The sequence below is a fragment of the Artemia sp. Qi Xiang Cuo genome, chromosome 19, assembly GCF_049724085.1.
Source record: "Artemia sp. Qi Xiang Cuo chromosome 19, ASM4972408v1, whole genome shotgun sequence".
Taxonomy (NCBI): Eukaryota; Metazoa; Arthropoda; class Branchiopoda; order Anostraca; family Artemiidae; genus Artemia; species Artemia sp. Qi Xiang Cuo.
Genome location: NC_142812.1, coordinates 6,517,936 through 6,541,177, shown reverse-complemented (window position 1 = coordinate 6,541,177; position 23,242 = coordinate 6,517,936). Strand labels below are relative to the sequence as shown.

At 34.0% G+C, this 23,242-nt stretch overlaps 1 protein-coding gene across 1 annotated transcript in view; it reads right to left on the bottom strand.

Annotated features, from left to right (window-relative positions):
- Positions 1-23,242, bottom strand: part of snRNP-U1-70K (small ribonucleoprotein particle U1 subunit 70K) — a 109,726-nt gene that overhangs the window by 6,202 nt on the left and 80,282 nt on the right. Inside the window, exons 6-7 of the mRNA XM_089105294.1 lie at positions 11,904-12,005; positions 1,796-1,988 (exon numbers count right to left, since the gene is read on the bottom strand). Of these exons, the coding sequence (XP_088961420.1) occupies positions 1,796-1,988; positions 11,904-12,005 (295 nt within the window). The remainder of the gene's footprint in view (positions 1-1,795; positions 1,989-11,903; positions 12,006-23,242) is intronic.

The following is a 23,242-nucleotide window of genomic DNA, read 5'->3' as shown; positions in this document are numbered from 1 at the left end:
CGTAGATGCTTCAGCGGGTAGGATTTCACGATGCTGGGTTTTAGACAGCAAACACAATCCAAAACCCAATAAACTTGGTGCATCTTATCCTACTGGGCAAAATAACATAATACCCAGGAATTGGCAGAGAAGTGAAAGGGGTGTTTACACACAAAGGCTAGTTTAGAAAATTACTTCCCTAGGCACAATACGCAAAAAATGTCTTGAAGATTATGAAAACAATTCTTCTTTCGAGGGGGGGGGGATTTCTAATCTAAATTGAGTTTTGGAAACCTGTTCCTCAGGTAGGCCTATATTTGCAACACAGTATCATGGAACTTAGGAAATTCAAAGTGAATCATCGAAAAACATGGGATAATCCTATAAATCAAACGGGCTTTGGCAGTTCTTCACACTATATTTCTAGTATTGGTTATGGGATATAATTCGAAATTTTAAGTTACTCTCCTAAAAAATCAAATTTGCGTCACAAAATTACTTTGAAACTTATTTGGGTATACGAAAAAAAGAATATATTCCAGAGAACTACAATACTGCATAAGCTGAAAACTAATTCCGAACTCTTTTCCACTAGACAATCTTTTTTCATTAAAAGCAAATGAAAGCTAAGCATGAAAATTCAACGAGGAGAAAGACAATTTCAATTTCCTGAAAGCGATTCCAGGTTATTGTTCTCTCCCCAACAGAGAAACATATTTCGAAGAGAAAAACTTTTGTTCTATACAACAGTGAGGCAAAATGAGAAGCAGATATACAAGCTGTTTTTTTCTTTTTTTTTGTACAGCATGAAGACAGTTTGTACCACGAAAATATAATAGAAAAAGAATAGAGCAATACATAAGTGGCGGAAGGGGGGAGGCCTGGGTAGTTTCCCCTCCGGCCCCCTTCTCCCATCTGCAAATATTTAGTAGAAGTCTTTACTTTTTAATTTTCAATTCGGCTACCCAAATTAGTAGCTAAACAACAAAATAGAAAAACGAAAAAGAGTTCCGATCTTCTTAGCTAACCCCTCTTTCACAAAGGGGGAACAAATTTATTTTTATTATTTTAGTACATTAAGAGATAAAAAGATAATTATTTGTTTTTTCTTTCAACATTTTTATTTACCTGCATAATGCTTTGTAGTTACCGAAACTGATGGAGATTTGCATGCAAATCATAAACCAATTTTGCTTTAATATTTAATTTTAAACGCTTTAATATTTAATTTTACATTAAATATGCAAGTAAGCCAAACTTCAAACTCTAAAATAACAATATTTTTTTTTTGTATTATAAACGCATATAGTAAACATTTAGATCACAAACTCATTAATAAGTTTAAAAATTAAAAAAAAAAAGTTTCAGCAAATAATAAATTAAAAAAATTTCCCAAGTTACAAATTCTAAAAATTGCTATCTAAATTTTTTTTTTCTATTACGGCAAAATTTTGCATATCGAAACAATCTAGTTTACGAACTGAGAATCTGTTTACGTATAAACGTAAGAACTTGTTAAAAATTACCATTTTAATTTTAAAACGCCCGGGATCGAACCCGTGCCCCTTGGACAAAGAATTCTAAACCCAGCGCTAAATACTATTATAATAGTATAATAAATACTATTTCGATTAATGTTAAATCCCAAAAATGATCATAATCCTAGAAGTGTTTACACGGACCCTACCCAAGAAAACAGAAAAACAGTACACACAACGAAACACAAATAATAGCTACAGGATAAACTAGTAAAAACCGCAAAAAAGTCTAGGATTAAACCGGGGCATCTGGAATAAATACGGATGTTTTCTATTACCTTCTTGATCTTTTCCTTCTCTCGCGATCTCTGCTTCTGGACCGTCGACGCTCCTCTCTGTCCCTTCCTCCTCCTGCTTCTCTTCCACCTCGTTCTCTTTCATACCTTTCACGTTCTCTCTCGTTATCTTCTCGTCCAGAATGTTTTATGTTGACATCTACTCCACCCCGACGAGTTCCTCCAAGCCCACCCCCTATAAGAAAGAAAAAAATATAGTGACAGCATCAAACATTTTATTTGGAAGCAAAAAAAAGAAAAAAAGAAAAAAAGAGCAATATAAAAATTTAAAAAATATGCACTAGTAAAAATACAGTAGGTTGTTAGCATTCACACTTAACTGATGACAATATGCCTAAATAAGTAAGTAAGTATGACGGCACTAGACCCTTAAGGTCCAAACCGGCGGTGCTGATTTCCGTTTCGTGGCCCTTCAGCCAGGAAGTGCAATGGGGAGCGGGGGGCCAGCCATCCAGTGCTTTCGCACACCCTTCCCTAGATTTCTCCAGGTACCCATTTAGAGCTGGGTCGACACTGGCTAAGCTTACAGAGTCACGTCACTGACCCGCGTCCCAAACCAAATAACTGGCCACGCCCGGGATCGAACCCGTGGCCCTTGGACAAAAAATTCTAAACCCAGCGCTAAATAATATTATAATAGTATAATAAATACTATTTCTATTAATATCAAATCACAAAAATAATCATAATCCTAGAAGTGTTTACACAGACTCTGCCCCAGAAAAAAAAAACTACACAATCGTTTGTCCAGTGAATAATAGCTAATTAATAGGGCAGAGGCTTATATTTCAGATTGATCAGTTCTCGCCTTTTATTTATTTTTATCTGAATAATGCGCTGAATTCTTATGAATATGAAAAGTCAAAACTTGTAGATTTACTAAAGCTTAAAAACTAATATCCCCCATAAAAAAGGAACTTTCAAGAAACGTGAACGGTAACCTTGTACGGTTTCCTTGCAAATACTATTTGCAATATAAAAGAAAGAAGAACATATACTCACAGCATCAATCACTTTTTTTGGAAGCAAAAAAAAGTACCAAAATGTAAAAACTATGCATTAGTACAAATACAGTAGATTGTTACCATTCACAGTTAACTGATGACAATAAATGCTATTTCTTTTAAGGTCAATTAACAAAAAATAATCATGATCCCAGTCAAGTAGTATCTAATTAATATGGGTTTATATTGTAGATTGATTTGTTCTCGCCTTTTATTTGTTTTTATCTGAATATTGTGATGCATTTTTTATGGATGAGGCGTCTAAATTTGTAGATTTACTGAAGTTTAAAATCCAATACCCCCTAAAAAAAAATAAATAAATAAAAGAAACTTGCACGGCAACCGTGCGCAGTCTCCTGGCAAGTACTACTCGTAATAGCGTAGTAAAAATTGTACGCTGTTTTGAACATTCCATGGTACCCATTCCTTACATCCCGGCAACTAAAACACCTAAAATTTAGGCATCTCAATAAAGATTAAGCGCATGGTTCACCTTTTAATTTATTTATGCGAATTACAAGCTTAGTTTTTGTGGAGGAGGCGTGAATTATTAAAGCTTAAAATACACCCCCCCCCCAAAAAAAAATATATATATTTGTTGATTTCAAGGAATCTGTATGGCAAATGAGCGTTGTTGCCTTCCTAATGCTGTAACATGATATGTAACGTAGTAAAAAAATTATACGGCGCTTTAACATCTCGCGGCACCCATTACCGCCCACTAATCAGACCACCATGACCAGGCCTAGATTACTATCTTTTCCAAACACCTCTGCTGACAACTATAGGAAAACAAAAAAGATAATAAAGTTACAGCCAATCAATGAAGAAAAAATCCCGAGGGGGTGGGGGAGAGAAGGGATGAGTACTCGTCTTAAGCGGAGGCTAAATCAGAAAAAAAAGCACATTGCTAGGCCACTATTTTTAAACCTTCCCACGGAACTTTTGAACTTTTCATCGGTTCTCCCGTTCGATCTCAACCCTCCCCCCACCCATCTGTGGACAGGTATATTCCAGAAGAGTATCAATTCTTAGAAGTAAGTTTTCTTTCATAACCAAGTAACAATATCTAAAAAAAAAAGAATTCTCCAGAAGGACTAAAAAACCTAACTGCTAACCACAGATAATGTTGTCACTTAGTCTTGGAGAAAGAATTGCTGGCAAAGGACCTTTCTTAAAAAAGAAATATAATCTTAGGAGCATAGTTAAGAATACGAATAAAGAATAGAATAGAAGGAGATGAAGAAAGAATAGAAATAAAAACAATTATTCCTTGCTTCTAAGTTTTGCTTAGAGGTGATAACTACAAACATTGAAAGATTAAACATTAATATCAAATCTCTAACAAAGAAACTGAGACCCAGGAACACAGACAAGAATACGAATACGTAAAAGAAAAAAAAAATAGAAATAAATAAGAATAAAAGCAAGAAACTCTTGCAGCCAATAAACTTAAATACAAATACTAATTTTGAGCCCGAGGAGAGAGGTATTAAAACAACATGGACAAGTATAGGATAACATAGAAGGATAACATTCGTACCAAAAGCATATTTATTATTTTACCCACATCCAAGTCGACCCCCATACAACATACACACAGAGCCGTTCTTAGGATTGGTGGTGCCCGGGAAGAAATTAATTACAGTGTACCCCTCTCGACCCAAAAAAGCCGAATCAATGTGGGCAATTCCCCAGCCACGGCGTCCTCCAATCCACGGCACCCTGGGTACACCAATGGAATTACAATGGTCGAAGACCCAGTGCAAAAGAACAATGGCCCGCATTTTGAACAACAAGAAAAATCACTTTTTTTGTATGGGATGCACAAATGTCTGTTTTTTTTTCCAGGAATGATTTCACCGAACCAGTTCGTCGTAGAATGTTCGGGAGAGTTTATTTCAAAGGAAATGGCAATATCCAGTGCTCAGGTTAGGTAATCAAATATATCGAACCACAGCAGAGAAATTTTTTCTGCTGTTAAGTGCCACAAAACAACAATATTTACCAGTCTTAGTGTCAAAATGCCAGAGAACAGAAATTCTAAAATAGCCTATCGGTTTTCTAGTATCGAAAATTCACAGAAGAATATTTATAGGCTTACGCTACTATGTTTTATAGGCTATGCTACTCAATGGCTTGGCTAAGCAAATTCGATTGTGGAAATACGAAAGGCGTTAAATGACATATTAGTCAAAAACGAATTTACATTGTACACATCTACTTTACATTCCTCCTTTCTGGAGATTCTTTACAGTTACAGATAAAAAGCACCTACGATCAATCTTCTTCAGATTTGCTAAGCATCTTTTACATTTGCCTCCTTGGACAAGAAAACGTAAAATTATCTATATGTATAAGCTTGCAGACCCAAATATTATTAATAATAAATCTTTATCCTGTTTTCAAAGAAATTTTCATCGCCCATGGTCGTCAATTTGTCTGCAGTAGATCTATTGGAAGCAACAGTTGGAATGCTAGCAGCAACAGCTGCTAGTCAGCCAAATCTATTTAAAAGTATGTAACTGGCGATTTTTAATTAAACCCACCATTTGACCTCTTTGTTTGATATTTGACCTCTTTCGCCTCCCCACCCTAAATCTCGTCTGATCTTGAAAGGTATAAGTTTTCACAGACACCCCCCCCCCTCTCTCTTCGTCTGTATAGCACAATTCCAGCCAGACTGACCCCAATTAAGACACACATACAAAAGCAATCAAATTGAAATGCTTTTGCTTTTCCCAACAGCTGTTATCGATTGCTGCAATTAAATTGGCTCCTCGTCTCTTTGCTTATTTGCCACTAAAAAACAGATTACAGTTTACTGACAACACAGACAACATAGTTGATAGCTGACAACATCTGACAACACTGACAACAGACAATCCAAGCATTCATAGCCCCTCCTCTCTCTTTCTATCTATATAATACAATTCCAGCCAGACTGACCCCAATAAAACACATGCACGAGGAAGCAAATTGAAATGTTTCATTTTCCCCAACAGCTGTTATTGATTGCAGCTGCCCGTGCAGACAATCAAATCCGCCTTAAAGTACGTAAACGGATGACAAATTAAAATGACTCCTTTTCTGTCTATTTATTTACCAAAGAGGTTAATAGAGGTTTAAATAATGTTCCCCCTCCCTGCGTGCTTAATTTTTAGTTTTGGATTTTTTTTTACTGGGGGTACAATCAAACCAGTTGTTATAGAAAATACAGAGAGGGCTAATTGAAAGAAGCTTTGCTTTAATTCTAGTCCCCTTTGGCTGAAACAAAAAAATAAATAAAAATAGATCACATCTCAGTAAACTACTTATTAGCAAAAAAAGATATTACAGTTTACTGGCAGCATAGCTTATATCTAGAATAAATGTATGGGTACGGCTGACTCTAGATGACCTTTGTTCTATCTTTAATTTGACGCGGAGAAAGTTCACAATTTTATCGGTAGTGACTGGCCTTAATAAAATTTAAAAACGATTAGGTTAATAATTAAACGAAATTAACTCCTTTACCACAGAGGAGGGGATGAATAAAGAGCTAATATCTACAGATGATTGAAAGAGAAGAAGGAAAGGAGTACACAATTTTATGTGTATATAGCCTACGACCAAATAGCCTACGACCAAATGAACGATCTAGTACATTTACAAAGTGAAGTAAAGAACTACACGGCGGTATCTTTATAAAAGATAAGCAGCCACTGATCTCGATTTATTAAAGAACTAGCGCCGAATCTTGTCGGAAAGACATAAAGAAGGAAAAAAAAGTGTAGCAAAACTCTTTTTAGGAACGGGGAAAAATGTCCTCAAAAACATAATTTCTATCTGGAAATCAACTACGCTGAACAAAATGGCTATCTCAAAAATTTTGATTGGATGTGTTTGGGGACAAGGTGGGCGTTGAAGGGGTGTTAGTCGCCTTCCAATTACTTTCGACCATTAAAAAGGGCACAAGCCATTCCAATTTCCAATCGAATGAGCCCTTTTCTAAGTTTCTACGACAACTGCTTCGATACAAAGTGCCCTGGTCTAAGACAAAAAAAAAAAAAAACAAGAACAAAAAAAATAAAAAAATAATACATTGTGCCAACATCGTTCTTTACTCAGGCAGCGCTATTGCACTGCCTATGATAAGCAGTCACTGATCTTGATTTATTAAAGAACCAGCGCCGAATCTTGTCAGAGACATAAAGAAGGGAAAAAAGTGTAGCAGATACACTTTTTAGGATAGAGGAAAGGAAAAACTGCTTTTCCTGATGCAAAATTCAAAGTCGCTTTGCCTCCCCTCCCCCCGACAAAACTTCACCCCAGCCACAAAGCAAGCAATTGCATCAATAGGTTCCCCAGTCGTGAGACAAAAGAGGGCATTTCCTTTATCCCTATATGCCTACTAAAGTCTAGAAGCGACTTTCTGTCGACAAATGCAACTTTTACCGAAAAATTAATTATATAATAGAAAACTGCTATCGGGTTGGAACACCTGACCTAAAGACTGAAGTCTAAAGGTTTGCCATCTGCGTCAGCTACTCTTGATATTTCGTAAAGGGGTTTTATATAGCGTTACCGACACTGTTAATCATAAAGTAGATTGACAGGCGTAAATAACGAAGAAGACCACACTGCCTTTCCATTATACAATTAACAAAAGATAACATATCGAGGATTTTTTTTTTAACAGTAAAATTTAGACGGAACTAAATGAATATTTCGGCTCAATGTCAGGTAGTCGTCTTCAGCAGAACAAATGAATATAAAATAAAACTTACAATAAAACATAGAAAAATTAAAACTAAAACCAACAATAAAACAGATCCACCATCATGAATTAAAACAAGTTCAGCCATGTCTCATTTAGGTTGCAGACCCGCTTCACTACCAAATTCATACCCTTCCACAAAAAATAGACCGTCGAATAAGTCGTCTCTATGCAGCCGAATTTACGTACATCCGAAAAAATTCAATTCCTTTATATTTAATGGTAGAACCAAATAAAAAACTTTTTGAAAAATATGACAGGTTTTTACATTGATCTCTTAGAGATCGTTTGTATAGTTTGTCCAGGCGCATAGCTAGAAACTTGCGATTGTTATCGCAGCTTATGCATTAAAGTTACGAAAAAAGAGCAAAACAACTTCCAAAATGGCGACTGATCTTGATTGAAAACTACACCATCAAATTCAGCATATTACAGAACTCTAATACACAGCTTTCAAGCCCATATCTACAAAAAAGCGAAGTATTGCGCTTTTCCTGAGAAGAATGATCAAGGTCGTTTTGATCAAGAATGATCAAGGTCGAATAAGTTGTTCTGCTCGTTTTTTCCCCATGTGGGTGATCGAGTCCAATGAATGTTCCTATAAGATTGGGAGAAAGTCAGTCGGACAGAAATTAAAATTTCTAGTGCTCTTTTTAGTGGCGAAAAAGTGTCATAGAAATTGGCGTTTTCTACCATTTTTAGTCAAAAACAATAATTTTGCCCCAATAGGGAGAGAAGGCTATCAAGTGAAAATTTCCTAGGTTGTCAATTAATCCAAAATTATCGGAATATTACATGAGTTTCTCACTTTCAGGTTAGACAGTAATACCATGTGGTGTCACATTCGTTTCTAAGGATCCACATAATCCTTACAAATAAGCGGTGAGTATAGACATTTATTCGGTCACTATCTTAAATGGGGTTATACGGTCGCGCCATCTATTTTATTCGCTTTTTTCCTTAAGGTATCATAATCGACACGAGAGAGAGAGAGAGAGAGAGAGAGAGAGAGAGAGAGAGAGAGAGAGAGAGAGAGAGAGAGAGAGAGAGAGAGAGAGAGAGAGAGAGAGAGAGAGAGAGAGAGAGAGAGAGAGAGAGAGAGAGAGATTTACATAGCAAAGAACAGGGGCACGGGTACCAGAAACCTGATTTTAGTAATACTCCATAGTCGTATACCTAATAATTAACAAAAACTAATTTCTACATATACAAGAACAAAACCGTTTGCTTACTAAAGACTAATACAAATTTCAAAAGTATAAAAATAAAGTTCAAATAATTAAGAAAAAATCCTTAAATTTCAATGATAGGGATTCGCCATTCACAAATGTCGGAATTGGTCAAACTCAATCGCGTTTTTTGGAAAAATTCAAGAGCTTATGATCCAACCAGGGTTGTCACCCCTAGTGATTTCTCACTATTTCTAGTGATCTTTATATTGCCTAAATAAAAAAATTTACTAAATCAGGACATAAATCACTAGATTATTGAAGAAAATCACTAAATCAACCAACAAATCCTTAAAATCTAGTGATTTTTTCACCGGGTGGCAAACCTGGACCCAACGCTATTCAAGCGAATAGCATAGGTTTTATATTCACAGTTCCAAAAAATAAAAATATTCAAAGCCCCCTTAAAGGTAAGTGTCAAATTATTCGTATAGTGCTTCTTAGAAACCGATAAAAAAGTAGTAATTTTTCTCCAGGTTCTACGGCATGAAAAAAGGGACATCACCAATAGATTTAAACTTGCCATAAAGAATGCAATTAGAATAACAATTAAATACCTTAGTTCCTTACTTTCACTACTTTTCACTTAATAACAAATGAAAAAAGATAGAAAATAGCTTTTGGGGTAAATTATGGGGTAAATAGCTTTTAATAAAGACAGTAAAAAAAGTAAAAGTAACAAGATGCATAACGAATATTTGAATCAGAAAGTGGAAGAAAGCGCGCATATTTTAAAAACGCATGCAAACAAGGAAGCGGGAGAGTCGTCCTCCACCACTGATTTTAACCCCACTTCTTAGGATCGGACCTATATTTTAAGCATCTTAAAAACGGTGCAAAGTTAAAACAAATTAGCTTACATCAAGACAAACTAGCTCCAAGAAGTGCTGAAATATTTAGTGGAAGAAATTATTCATATATTTTTTTTTTTTAGAAAAATTCTCACGTACTCAACGCTGCAGCTTTTACAAAAATTCTCACGTACTCAACGATGCAGCTCTTATGCATACACAGTGCATCTTTTATCCTAAATGAAAACTCATCAATTGAAAAAAAAAGATCTGATGCGTTATAGTGTAAAATTACAAGGTCATGTTGAAATGATAGTATATACTCTTTCGAAACGAGACAAACTGAAAAAAAGATGTTAGTAGCTTCTCTGATGTCATAATCTGCATTAGCAAGTTCGATAACCACATTTTGCATGCATCGGCAATTTACCTAAATATTGGTAAATGCGAAGGATAAATTCCTTCCGGCCCTATCCCTCTTCCACCCTCCTTTACAAGAATTTTTCTGCCCTTCTGTCAGATCTTTTCACTGGTGGGTGGGTATTAATATTATTAGTAGTTTATGTTCTTTCCGTCCACGGCTAGCTTCCAACTCCAGGAAGATTTGACAATAGACTATTTAGTCCAAACCGACGTTGCTGAACTCCGTTCCATGGCCCTTACACCAGGAAGTGCAAAGGGCGGTTGGGGACCAGCCATCCTGTACTTTCGCACGCCCTTCCTGTTTACCTTCTCCAGATTTCTTCAGCAAAAAATAATAACCAGCTTCTCCAGATTTCTCCAAAAAAATAATCAGCAACACCACGGCACGAGCCCCCACCCTTATGGACAGGTTTGCAAGTCTCTCAGCTGAAGATTAGGATCCGTTACTCAAAGATTGTTGGTATTTAGAAGGAAATATAGCTGTAAAGCTCTGTGCAAATTATTACTTTTTTTGTGATTATTCAATTTTATATCTTTCCAGGTTTTATTCAATTTTGAAAAAGAAAGATATTTCTTCTATTAGTATTCAGTATTTCCGTTTCTATAATTTTTTTTCTTTTTCTTCCGCTTTATTACCTTAATATGAGGATATAACGTAAATTTGGAATAAATAATGCCTCTTGAAAAGTTGCCGTAGCCAGCGAAAATCTGTCAGATATTAACATAAGCTAATTGTCCCCTTTTCATGATCTTAAATCTGTGTTCTTTGTCGTATTTTTCCTCTCCATCTCTTTTTTATGCTCTGCTATTTTAAACTATTGTAATAGAGGGTTAGAAATAGATCATTACTATTATTTGGTGAATCTAACTCAAATTCGTGAAAAACAACGATTACTTCTCAAAGAGTAAAAAGAAAAACACATTTTTAATTTTTTTTTGCTATCATCAAACATTTTTCTGCTCTGGCTCACAAAATAGGGAGTTTCACGAAAAAAAAAAAAATTATTAGTAACATTAAACCGACTTTGGTGTTTGTATTGTATTCATACACGAACCAAAGACTGACCTTAATTGCAGTATGAACTTTTTTTCGATTTTTCGGTCCCTTTCGTTCACGTCGGCTTTTTTAGGCTTTCAAAAAGACGTTTTGAAACGTTTTTGGTTATTACCAATTTTTTCTCCTCTAAAAGATGAAGAAGCCTTTCCAGAGTTGTAAAAAAAATGGTTATGTTCACTTCTTCACGATGACCTATTGCCCAAGGACAGAACTAAGGAAGACAGAAAAGCCCATTCATACCGAAATTAAGATAGAATTAAGCCCTAAACCCCATTCCCCCCCCCCCAAAAAAAAATCAGAAAAGTAAGGTCTTTCAGCAGGGAAATAAGATCTGTAGTATCATAACAAAAAGAGTTAGGTTTTGAACGGCCAAACTAAAGGATTAACAATATATCGGCTACTGTTGATTTGCCTGGCACCAAGGATGTAAAAAAAAACCCCTGAAGACACAAAAGAGGTATTTCGAAATTTTATTGGCAAACAAAAATTTGGGCGATTTTCCCACAAGTTTGGCTAAAACGCGTCTCTTCATAGAGTATTCTTAGAGAAATGTTTAAAATTCAACGACCAAGGGTTCATAGCACAAGACCACCTATTAGGCTAAAACCGGAAAGTGGGAATCAGCAGCGGATTCAGAGGGAAGAGGAAACCCATTTCCCCTCGCTTGAGTTTGCTTTAATTTCTGTTTAATCTCTCAATTCGCTTCTCTCTTTATCTTCAGTTTTCCATCTTATAAATATATCGCAAATAAAATATATAGCAAAAAAAATATATACATCTTATAAATATTTAGCAAAAAAAAAAAAAGAAAAAAAAGAAAGAAATACCTAATCGCCTTGGCAGCCATCCTTTTACTGTTCTGGCCCTCTCTACATCCACCAGGACTCTTCTTCCGTCGATTTTCTTTCCGTCAGCATGTTTATAGGCGGCTAAATAATAAAAAAACAAAACAAAACAAATGATATAAACAGTCCTGAATAAGAAAGGTAAAAAAAGCAAATGTCTTTTGTCAATTTGCATTTCTATTACAGAAATTATGGAGACTATTTTCGGTGGAGCTTCTTATACTTCATTTTTTATTATGGAATGAAGGACTCTAGACGGAGCATGAAATTGGAGTTCTAGGAAAATGAACTACGCACGAGAAACTTCTACGAATAAAGATTTAATCATCAAAATGAAATAAAAACAAAAAGCTGATGTTTTTAAGAATTATGACAAAAAAGAAAATAAAGCTATGTCGCCTAAAAGCCAAACACATCCCCCACACAAAAACAAGTTTATAGCAATTTTACTTTCAAGTTATTAAGTTGCAGAATATTCGCACTCTGAACAATGTGAATAAAAAAGAAGACATCTAGCGATTTTGCAGACATTATCAACTAATACTACAGATTTCATAACCATATTTGACTACAAATTTCTTTTAGTGAATGCGCTATGGTTTGGGACTACCAAGCTAAGAACCAATTAGTCAGTGATTGACAATAGGCCAGAGACGCGGTTAAATCCAACGAATTAGCTCCAATAGCATAAGTAAATAAAAATGTAATATGACCTACATAGCTAAGCTGCTATCCAGGGGGGCCTCAAGATTTTTCTGGCGCATTCATTGTTTTCTCTCTCTTTTTTTTTACCCCCATTTTAAAATAAACTTGTCAATGCTGGCCAATTTTTGGCGCTCTTTTCACGTTGCCCCCCCCCCCATCCCCAAGATTGTACTCTAGATTCGCCTTTGCTGATATCACTCACTTATCAGAATTTTCACACTAAGTTTATTCTCTTAAAAAATGAAACAATAATATCTATACGTACTTAAATATTATGATACATCCACACAAAGTGGTTGAAAGGCCAAATTATGGTGTATTTTCGGTTCAACTGCACTATGGTAACCTTGTATTAAAAAATGTCGATTTGCAGTGGGTCCTATCGCCTTGTAACTCGGAAAATTAGAAATGGAACCACAATTCCGTCCAGTTAATTAACAAACAGCAAGTTCTGAACCTTCAAAATTTAATGAGGAGGGGGACTCTAAATGAGGAGGGGGACTCTAATTTAATTAGGAGGGGCCACTAGAAAATTATCCAGGTGATCCGCACATAAAAACCAGAAAAACAATATCGCTAACAAAACTTTCAGTAGTTTTTCGATGTAATAAAACGTTAAATGTAAAAGAAGGGAAAAATGCAATTAAAAGTTCCCTAGGAACATCGTTTCCAAGCTAGAAATAAGAACTGCATCAAAAGGTAGCCAATGGGGATCATTACTCCACAGGGCAAATGTAGGATTTTCCAGTGAATAACCAGAAAACACTGCGGAAAAATTTCCAGCGAGTTGAAAAATCAATTTAACTGCTCTGTGAACAAAAAGGAAAGAACTGCAATAAGTTTTGCTTTACGTCTTAGAAACTCAAAGGCTCCAATTTGCACATTTTGCAAACTTTAGAGGGAAGCAAATAACAAGTAATAATAAATTTTTGGGCGTGAGATTGCTACATTATTTTTCAGATACTAGACAACAAATGAACGGTACCAAAATCATTACCAAAGTCAAATGAACCTCCCTAAACGGTAACTCCAATCAAAGCCATTTACACAAAATTCATTTACATGAAACCATCTAACTTAACCTAACCATCAATATTTCAAGCATTACTAATAAAGAATTTTTAATCTTCAAACTTTTAACCGAGGTTGTGCCATACTGCAAGGTAAAAATTTTCCCTTTGTTCTAGCTCATAGGTAGAGACTATCACTTTTAACCGATGTTGTGACATACTACACGGTAAAATTTTCCGTTTGTTTTAGTTCTTAGGTAAAGACTATCACTTTTAACCGAGGTTGTGACATACTGCACGGTAAAATTTTCCGTTTATTTAAGCTCTTAGGTAGAGACTTATATATTCGTCTGCTTCGAAGTTGCGCAAAAGCTTAATAATAATACAAAAAAATAAATAAAAAAGAAATTCCATTCCTATTTCGGACCAAAAGTCGCAACCATTGACGTGACAACTTGAATTTCAACTAAGAGTCAAGTTCTTTCACAAAAGTCAGCTTAGATCATGCCTCAAAATTGGGTCTTAAGTACATAATGGTTGGAAGTACACAATGGAAAACATTATGGTCATATACCGTATTTAGTAAATACGTGTTTATACGTATTAATACGTATCTATACATAAGTATACAACGACTAAATACGTAGGCTTCTATACTAAGTAGTAAGTTACGTTGCATTAAGTATAACCGCTCACATTTAAATTTTCACTTTCAGTCCTTTCACACTAGGCCAACATAAATTATTACAAGCAAACTAATCACAAATTTGGAATGCAAACAGAGATGCAAGCTCTGATCAAAAATGAAAGGTTTTCTAAGAAAAGCTTGTTAACTTATGCTGACTTTGTTGACTAGCTTTTGACTTTTCAATAACTCAGCACAAGCTTACATAACGTGATATTCTATGTAAAGTTGGAGTTTTCTTGGTACAGTCTACGCTATGGAGAAACAATTGCTCAGTAACATTACATAGCATAACTGTAAAATCTTAAGTTATGCTAGCATGAAAGGTTCTACAGTGTAGTGTGAAAGCACCATCATACTTGCTTTATAAGTAGTATATAGCCTTTATCTTATATTTAGTACGTTCAATATAGCCTTTATTAAATATTTCGTATTATATGAAAGACATGTCATTCTTTTTTTCATATTAATAGTGTCTTTATATAGTTTATCTTAATATAGAAAGTGGAAAGCAAATATAAATATATACAGAAAGTATAGAAAGTAGTATACCTTTCATACACTATAAAACATTCAAGACATTATTTTTTTTATAAATATATAATGTCAAATAGTAAATTTACCCTTTTATAAATAGGTAAGTAAAAAAGTTTGTTACAGTCAAAATGTGACTGAAACAAACAAACGTTCTCGCTAAAACGCTCATGACTTAAAATACTGAAATCTGCTTTTAAGGAGGAATTTCCATCCTTAATATCTAATAGAACCCAAACATGTTTCAAGAAATACTTGAAATGACTAAAAGGATGTCTGTTAAATAGGTACGATAGAAGACTTCGTGAAACTTAAGACTAGCAAAAGCAAGGCTTATTGACATTTGTCTTTTTTGTTAAGCACGGCATTATAACGATGTTGAATCGGGGTTAGAAAGAAGCCAGATCAATCAAGTTGTAGCGGTATCACCAGATCGACAATCACTAGATGGCCTTTGCGATGTAGAGTCGGTCACTATAATGGTGAATGTCAGACCAACAGTCGATAGATGACACTTGCGATACTAAGTCAACACAGGATTAGCTTCATATCTTCCCTGTTCTTTTTCGCAAGGAAACAGGAGTATAGCAGAGTTGAATTTGGTTTATAAAGAGCAAAAGCTAGATTACTTAAGCTACAGCTATATCACCAGACCGACAGTGACTAGATGGCCTTTGCGATGTAGAGTCGATTTGTGTTAAGTCTCAAATCTTACAATTCTCTGGGCGCTAAGAATGTTTAGCTATTCAATTTCGTTTTTATTTATTCCATTATCAAACTACTATGTCCCTGTTGTTGCTTTGTTGCTATTGCATTGTGAATATTATTAAGATTTGAATTTTTTTTGGGTGTAAACCTAGGCTTCCAGCAGTACATAAGGAAACATGTTAAGAAAACAATTCTTACTTCAAAATATGCAGAATAATTCTAGTTAACATATCTTGCAGGGGAAGAACCTTTATCTTCAATTCTTTCATTGTTGTACAATTTCTTTTTAGCAGAATTCAGAAAAACAAACATGGATTCGACTGCATTCGTCCTTTTTCAAATAATCTATATATGTAATTAAACACCATCAGCGCCATCTAATTATTTCTCACAAAACATTAATAGACAAATAGTGATAAAATTAGGTTAAGTTAGGTTAGATGGGGTCGTTTATAGACAATTTTCAAGACTAAGAGAAAATACAAAAATATTTAAAATGTGATAAAAAACCTGGAAATACAAGGAAGGAAGTGGAGATACAGTTCTCCCCCTGTAAATAGGATTTTTCTGCATATTATGAAGTACGAATTGGTTTCTTAATATGTTTCTTTATTTACTGCTGGAGCCCAGGCTTATACCTATTTTTTTTATTCCCGTTGATAAAGGCTTCCGGAGGTGAAAACGAAATATATTCGGACTTTTATTGTTATTTATAAATAAAAAATTCTTGTTATTTTTAGTGCCTTATTTGAAGTATTATACCCATCTTTCTATATTTTCATTTCCTTTCTCTTTCTCCGCTCTAAAATCAAACCAATTAAAATTGATTTACCTGACCTTGTAACCAAAGAGAAAAAGATATTTCTTTCATATAATGATGTGTTAAAAGGTAGGCTATAACTTCACTGGTTTACATCTATGGTACTTTTCTGTAAGCCAATCACATTATTCCTTCAGCGTACGTAAAAAAGGAAAGCCAATTAACCCCATCACTTCAAAAGCTGATTGTTTTTCCACAGTGGAATTTCATGCCAGTAGAAATTACGAAACATTTTTTAAGTTACAGAAACCTTTACAAGTAGCCCCTTTGTTTCTCTAAGTGGAAACATTCTAGTTCCATCGATTTTGCAGATAACAGAATCCACCCAATTGTAGCAATTTATTTTGAGTACTGTTTGAAAATTTTTTACTACTTCATCCTCCATTTAGCGTAATTTTCGAAGGAGTTCAAGGGTAACTTTTCAAGCGTAAGTTCAAGGTGGTTCAAGGATAAGATTATTTCGATACTATCAATTTTTCGTAAATGGCCCAATGAGCCAAAACATGGAAATTCCTTCCGCTCCAAAAAAATCGTTAAAAGGTACAAAGACGAGGAGAAATCTTATTTTCAAGAATGCAAGTCGTTTCTGGAGAGGAGAACTCCTACTACAGATCTAACATCCTTTTCTGTATATTTAATTTCATTTTTACTAAGTCGGAAACAAAGAAAAATTTTGAAAGAAGTTGAAATTGAAAATATTATGCGTTACTGCTAAGTAATATATTTTGAGACAATCTCCTTCAAGCCTCCCAACTGAAAAAAAACAAAACAAAAAAACACTACGACGTATCGTATACTTTCATGAACTTATCGGAATGTTGTCACTCCGTGTACCTCCCTCAAACAAACCAGCCATCTTGGAAGGAAGTAAAAGTCACCAGTTTCCAACCGCTTTTGAGAAGTACGAAAAAACGAAGAACGAAAAAGATATATTCACCGCAAGAAAATTTACCTTGGGACTGAAAATCGAAACGCATCCAAAAGAAATCTTAACGCTTCTTTAGGGCTACGTCCAATGGTATTTTTTTTTCTTTATTTGAACACTGAAGACAACTTAGCAGAGTCTGGCTGAAATATATTCTTTATTTTCGTTATTTATTAGTTAAAAACATATTGGTTGCTCCCTTTTCATTTTTGCTTGCATTTCTGTTTATTTTGTTCTTCGTCTTTTTTGTAGGTCATGTATATCCAGTGTGGTCTTAGAACCAATTTCCACTTTCCAGAAAAAATTCAGCATCTTAAGAGATTTACAGACGTAAAATGTGTCTCTGGATTTTCACATATTTGAAAAAAAGCAACTATACTTCAGGACATTTTGTCATGACTATTTTGGGGAGGGGAGAACAGGTCTGCGATATGAAACGTTTTTCGCTTCAAGTAAAACCTTGATTTCAACAAAATGAGGGAGACCTTAATATTTGTACGACCCAGCTGTTTCTTACTTTTGAAAGGTACTTAGCTGTGAGTAGGTATATCACACAACTGAAGTAAGTAAATAGACGTGGTGGTAAAAAAAGAAAATTGTGAAACTTTTCAAATTTCTTTTCAAAAAAAGAAAATTTTCAAATCCCAACATATATTTACTAATTCAGTTTTTCTGTCCTTAAAAAATTGTCTTTATCCAAGGCTCATATTTTTCTCCACTAAAGCTTCAATGCATCGATATGACAAAGCATCAATATTCACTTAAAAATCATATCAAAAAAATCGATCACCGAATGAATATACGTAAAAACATCATACTCTTGGAGTGAGCCCCCCCCCCCCCCAAAATAAGACCTTCTCTTTGTTCTCTAAAATATCCTTTTAGAGACAAAACAGCCTTTTTTAAAGCAAAACATGTCTTTTTTTTATATATATATTTTTTTCTTTTTATATTATATATTTTTTTTTTAATTCTAGATCATTCACATTCTGCATCTCCTTTCGTATAAAGACCTATAAATTATCTCCAAAGAGAACACTTGTGCAATAACAGTAACTATCGCACGAGGCTTGGATCGGTTTCCAGCAAGAACAAGACAAAGAAACAGTCTAACCATATTTCTATGAAAGTTCCAGAAAAGAACAATCTTGGAACAAATCCAGGAAATAGCGTCCATGAATACAAAAAGGATAAATAAAGTAAGAAAAAAGCACAGATGAATCCTATCAATGGACAGTAATTGCAGCAACGTTGTCAAAAGTGTGCCAATATCTCACGAACAACTTGGTTATTTAAGTTGAGGCAACGTAGTCAAAAGTGTGCCATTGAAAGTTGAAACTTTCAATGAATGATGGATTAAATCAAAAGACACTACGTGCAGACAGGCTGCCAAAAGGGGCATGTGCAAAATCTCAGGAATGGCTGACAGTATAAAGTTGAAACTTTCAGGGTATTGTGAGAGGGATGTTCAACTAAATCGAATGACACTATGTGTATGCAGGCTTTCAAGGCGACTTTTCTGCAATATATCAGGAACGGAGAAGATACGAAGGATTTCGTGAACCATTGAATTAAAATTCATGTTTTTATCCATAATATTCTGTGTTGGCTACTTTTATATAAAAATTATGATACATTAGTAATTTACTATTCTATGACGTATAAATAAAAGTCCCATAGGAAAAATCCTTTATTTGACGATGAAACGTAAAAAAACAAACAAAAAAAACCTGAAATTTCTGTCATAATAGACACAGTGGCCGTATTCAACGGATAAACGCTGAACGTTTTATCTGCTGAAGACGGCTACTGTGTATGGGGCCGAAATACCCAGAGCTTTTTTTGTTTTACAGTCAAATAAATGGGCGTGGGAGGGGGGCCAGCTGACCTCCCTCTCTTTTCTTTCTTAATACAAAATAAAATCAGAGTTAAGAACAAAAATATTTGTCTAATGTTGTACTATAAATGTTCTTAGGTTTTTATTGTAAGAATATTATCCTTTTAAATTTCCAAGAAATAACGTTAATGAATACAAAAAGGCTAGATAAAGTAAGAAAAACGCACGGATAAATCTAGGAATCAGGTCTATATCGACAACTTTTTCAAGAAGCGCAGATTTCACGGCACCCACATGTGTTAGAATTTCAAAAAAGGCACAATATATATATATATATATATATATATATATATATATATATATATATATATATAAATTTTTAGGCAATGGAGTAATTTCCGCCACCCAGAGGATGCTCCCTTCCTGGATACATGGTACATGCTTGCTGAGTAGCCTATACACGTTATTAGTAAACATGGACTAAAAATTGAATTGTTTGCAAGCAAATCAACAAAAGTATTATTTGACATCCTCATAATGAGGTTATAACCTAGTTTGAAGGAAAATTCAGTTTTCTTGTTCACATTTTTTTTCCTTTTTAAAGATATTATTTCCCTAATTTGTTTTCAGTTTGACCAAATTTGCCAAAACTTAGACCAATTTTGAGAATCCCGAATAAACAGTCTTAGCCCCCCCCCTCTCCAGTCCCATTAGACATATTTGCAGTGTCGGATGTTTCAAAAAATACGAAGGTTATCAAATACTTACTTTACCGGTAAACTTTTTTTTTTTAGTCAAATCAGTAAACCAATTTCACAAAAGTACAATTGAAATTATTTATTACCATTTTAATTACCATTATTTTACCAAACAATTACCATTATTTGATTTTAATTACCATTAAAATCAACTCCCCATTAAATATTGATAATTTTCCTTATAAGCCTAACATTAGTTGGGTCTTACCAAGTCCAGTTTCCATTTCACATGGAAATGTGAAACTCTGTAGAATACACCCTAAGTACCTTAATATTTACTTTTTTCAATGTCTTACCGTTTTCTAGTTCCTTTCTGCTTGTAATTTAAAATTCATTGCAGCCAAAATATTCTTACGACAACCATTTTTCTGAATATTTCCTCTTTTTTCCCCCCTTCAAGCTTTTTAATTTCATTTCTTACAACTCAAGTCGTGCCCGAAATGAGTTAGTTTCTTTTTTTCCGTTTTTCTGACCATTTTTCTGAATATTTCCTATTTTTTCGCTTTTACAACTGCCCTTTTTCAAGCTTTTTAATTTCAGTTCTTACAACTTAATGCCCCTACGTGAGCAATGTTTGTCATTTTACCTTTTTCAGGATTATCTTTAGCTTTTCCCCCCGTAAACTTTAGTCTTCAAATGTATTTTTATCTTACCATAGCCGAATCCCCTTTGGCTTAGAATATCAGATTAAACCTAGCCAAAATAATATTCTGAAAATGGTCAATCTTACCTGTTTCCTATAATTTTTATTTGTCGATATTAAGTTTTAAGGGATTATGTTAAAGCCCCAGAATTATTTACACCTTACCATTTCCGGGTTCCTTTTTGTAGAGATCTTACATCCTACTCGAAGAAAATATATCTGTGACAGTAACTTACCTTTCCACTTTCTTTATTTTATTTTTGATATTACGAATTTTACAAGATCACAGTCCTCAAACTATTTTTCTCTTACCATTTTCCAGTTCCTTTAGGGTTAAAATCCCAAATCCTACTCAATAAAAAATATTTTTGAAATTAATTTAACAAACCGTTTCCTTTATTTTTTTTTAACAGTTATCTTACAAACTTATTATCTTACCATTTACCAGCTCCTTTTGGATTACAATCCCAATCCTATTTAATAACACTATGTTTTTAAAAATAATTTACCTTACCCCTTCCCTTATTTCATTCTTTAATATTTACCATTAAAAAATTTGTAGAATTACCGTTCCCGAACTATTCCTACCTTACCATTTCCCAGTTTCTTTTGCATTAAAATCCCAAACTCAACTCAATAGAAAAAAAAAACTTTTGAAATTAATTTACCTAACTGTTCCCATTTTTTCCTTTTTTAACGGTTACCTTACAAATTTATTACCTTACCATTTACCAGGTCCTTTTGGATCACAATCACAATCCCATTTAATAACATTATGTCTTTGAAAATAGTTTACCTTACCACTTCCCGTATTTCATTCTTTAATGTTTACCATTAAAAAAATTGCAGAATTACAGTTCTCGAACTATTCCTACCTTACCATTTCCCAGTTCCTTTAGCATTAAAATCCCAAATTCTACTCAAAAAAAAAAAAAAAAAATTTTAAAATTAATCTACCTAACCGTTTCCTTTATTTCCTTTTTTAACGTTTACCTTACAAACTTATTACCTTACCATTTACCAGTTCTTTTGGATTGCAACCCCAATCCTATTCAATAACACTATGCTTTTGAAAGTAATTTACCTCGGCACTTCCCGCATTTTCTTCTTTGATATTTACCATTACAAAAATTGCAAAATTATGGTTCTTGAAATATTCCTACCTTACCATTTCCCAGTTCCTTTTGCATTAAAATCCCAAATCCTACTCAATAAAAGACGTTTTTGAAATCAATTTACCTTACCATTTCCTTTATTTCATTTTTTAACATTTACCTTAAAAACTTATAACCTTACTAATTTATCAGTTCCTTTGGGATGCCAATCCCAATCCTATTCAACAACACTATGTTTTTGAAAATAAGCTACCTTACCACTTCCCATATTTCATTCTTTAATATTTACCATTAAAAAATTTGCAGAATTACCGTTCTCGAACTATTCCTACCTTACCATTTCCCAGTTCCTTTTGCATTAAAATCCAAAATCCTACTGAAAAAAAAATATTTTTGAAATTAATTTACCGTATCGTTTCCCTGTATTTCTTTTTTTAATATTTACCCTTACAAACCTATTGTTATCTTACCACTTATCATTTCCTTTTGGATTACAGTCCCAAATAAATCCTATTTAACAAAATTAAGCTTTAAAAAATAACTCACCTTACCATTTCCCGTGTTTTATTTTTTAATATTTACCATTATAAAATTTAACAAGCTTAAAAATCCCAACTATTGTTACCTTACCATCTTCCATTTCCTTTTTCATTATACAGTATCAAATCCTATTCAATGAAAATGCTTATCTGAAAATTATCTTACCACTTCCTTTATTTCATTTTTTAATATTTACCCTTACAAATTTTTAAAGCTTACAATCCTCGAAATATTGTTCTCTTACCATTCCCAGTTCCTTCGAAATAACCATTCAACTGCTCTTACCATCTCAAGACACGAATCAAGAGACCCCCCCCCCCAGAAATACAGAACCCAAAACCTTACCAATTTTAATCCAGACTTACCATTAATTTGGGAAAATCAAGTTATCTCAATACTTACGTGAATTGATTTAAATGACAAAAATAACAAAATACTTACATAAATACTTACTTAATAATTAGTCCCAAATAACCCACCCAAATTTGAGCAAAGCAATATTTATAATTAAATCAATCTTCTGATTTGTTTAGTATACAAAATAAAAAAAGGAATTAATTTATAAAAAAAAAACAAAAAAAAAAAACATAGAATGGAACTTCATTAAGAACTGGTAAGCAAATAGTTAGTTTTCATTTTTTATATATACTACCCTCCATCCAAGGAAGAGTGCCGCATGAGTATACATTTTCAATATTTATATCTAGTCCTTTCCCCTCTTCATATCCTGATTCCCCTCTTCATGTCCTGATTGCTCACACAATGTTTCCAAGTACCCATACTCTCCCCTAAGTCAGTCCACACTCCATCCAAGGAAGAGTGCCGCATGAGTATACATTTTCAATATTTATATCTAGTCCTATCTCCTCTTCAAGTCCCTCAGATCATGTCCTGATTGCTCACACAAAGTTTCCAAGTACCCATACTCTCCCCTAAGTTAGTCCACACTGGAAAAACAAAAAAAAAAACAACAACAAAAAAACACACACACGAAGCTCAAAATATCCTAGTAGTCTAAATTAATATAACGTACTTTTCTGG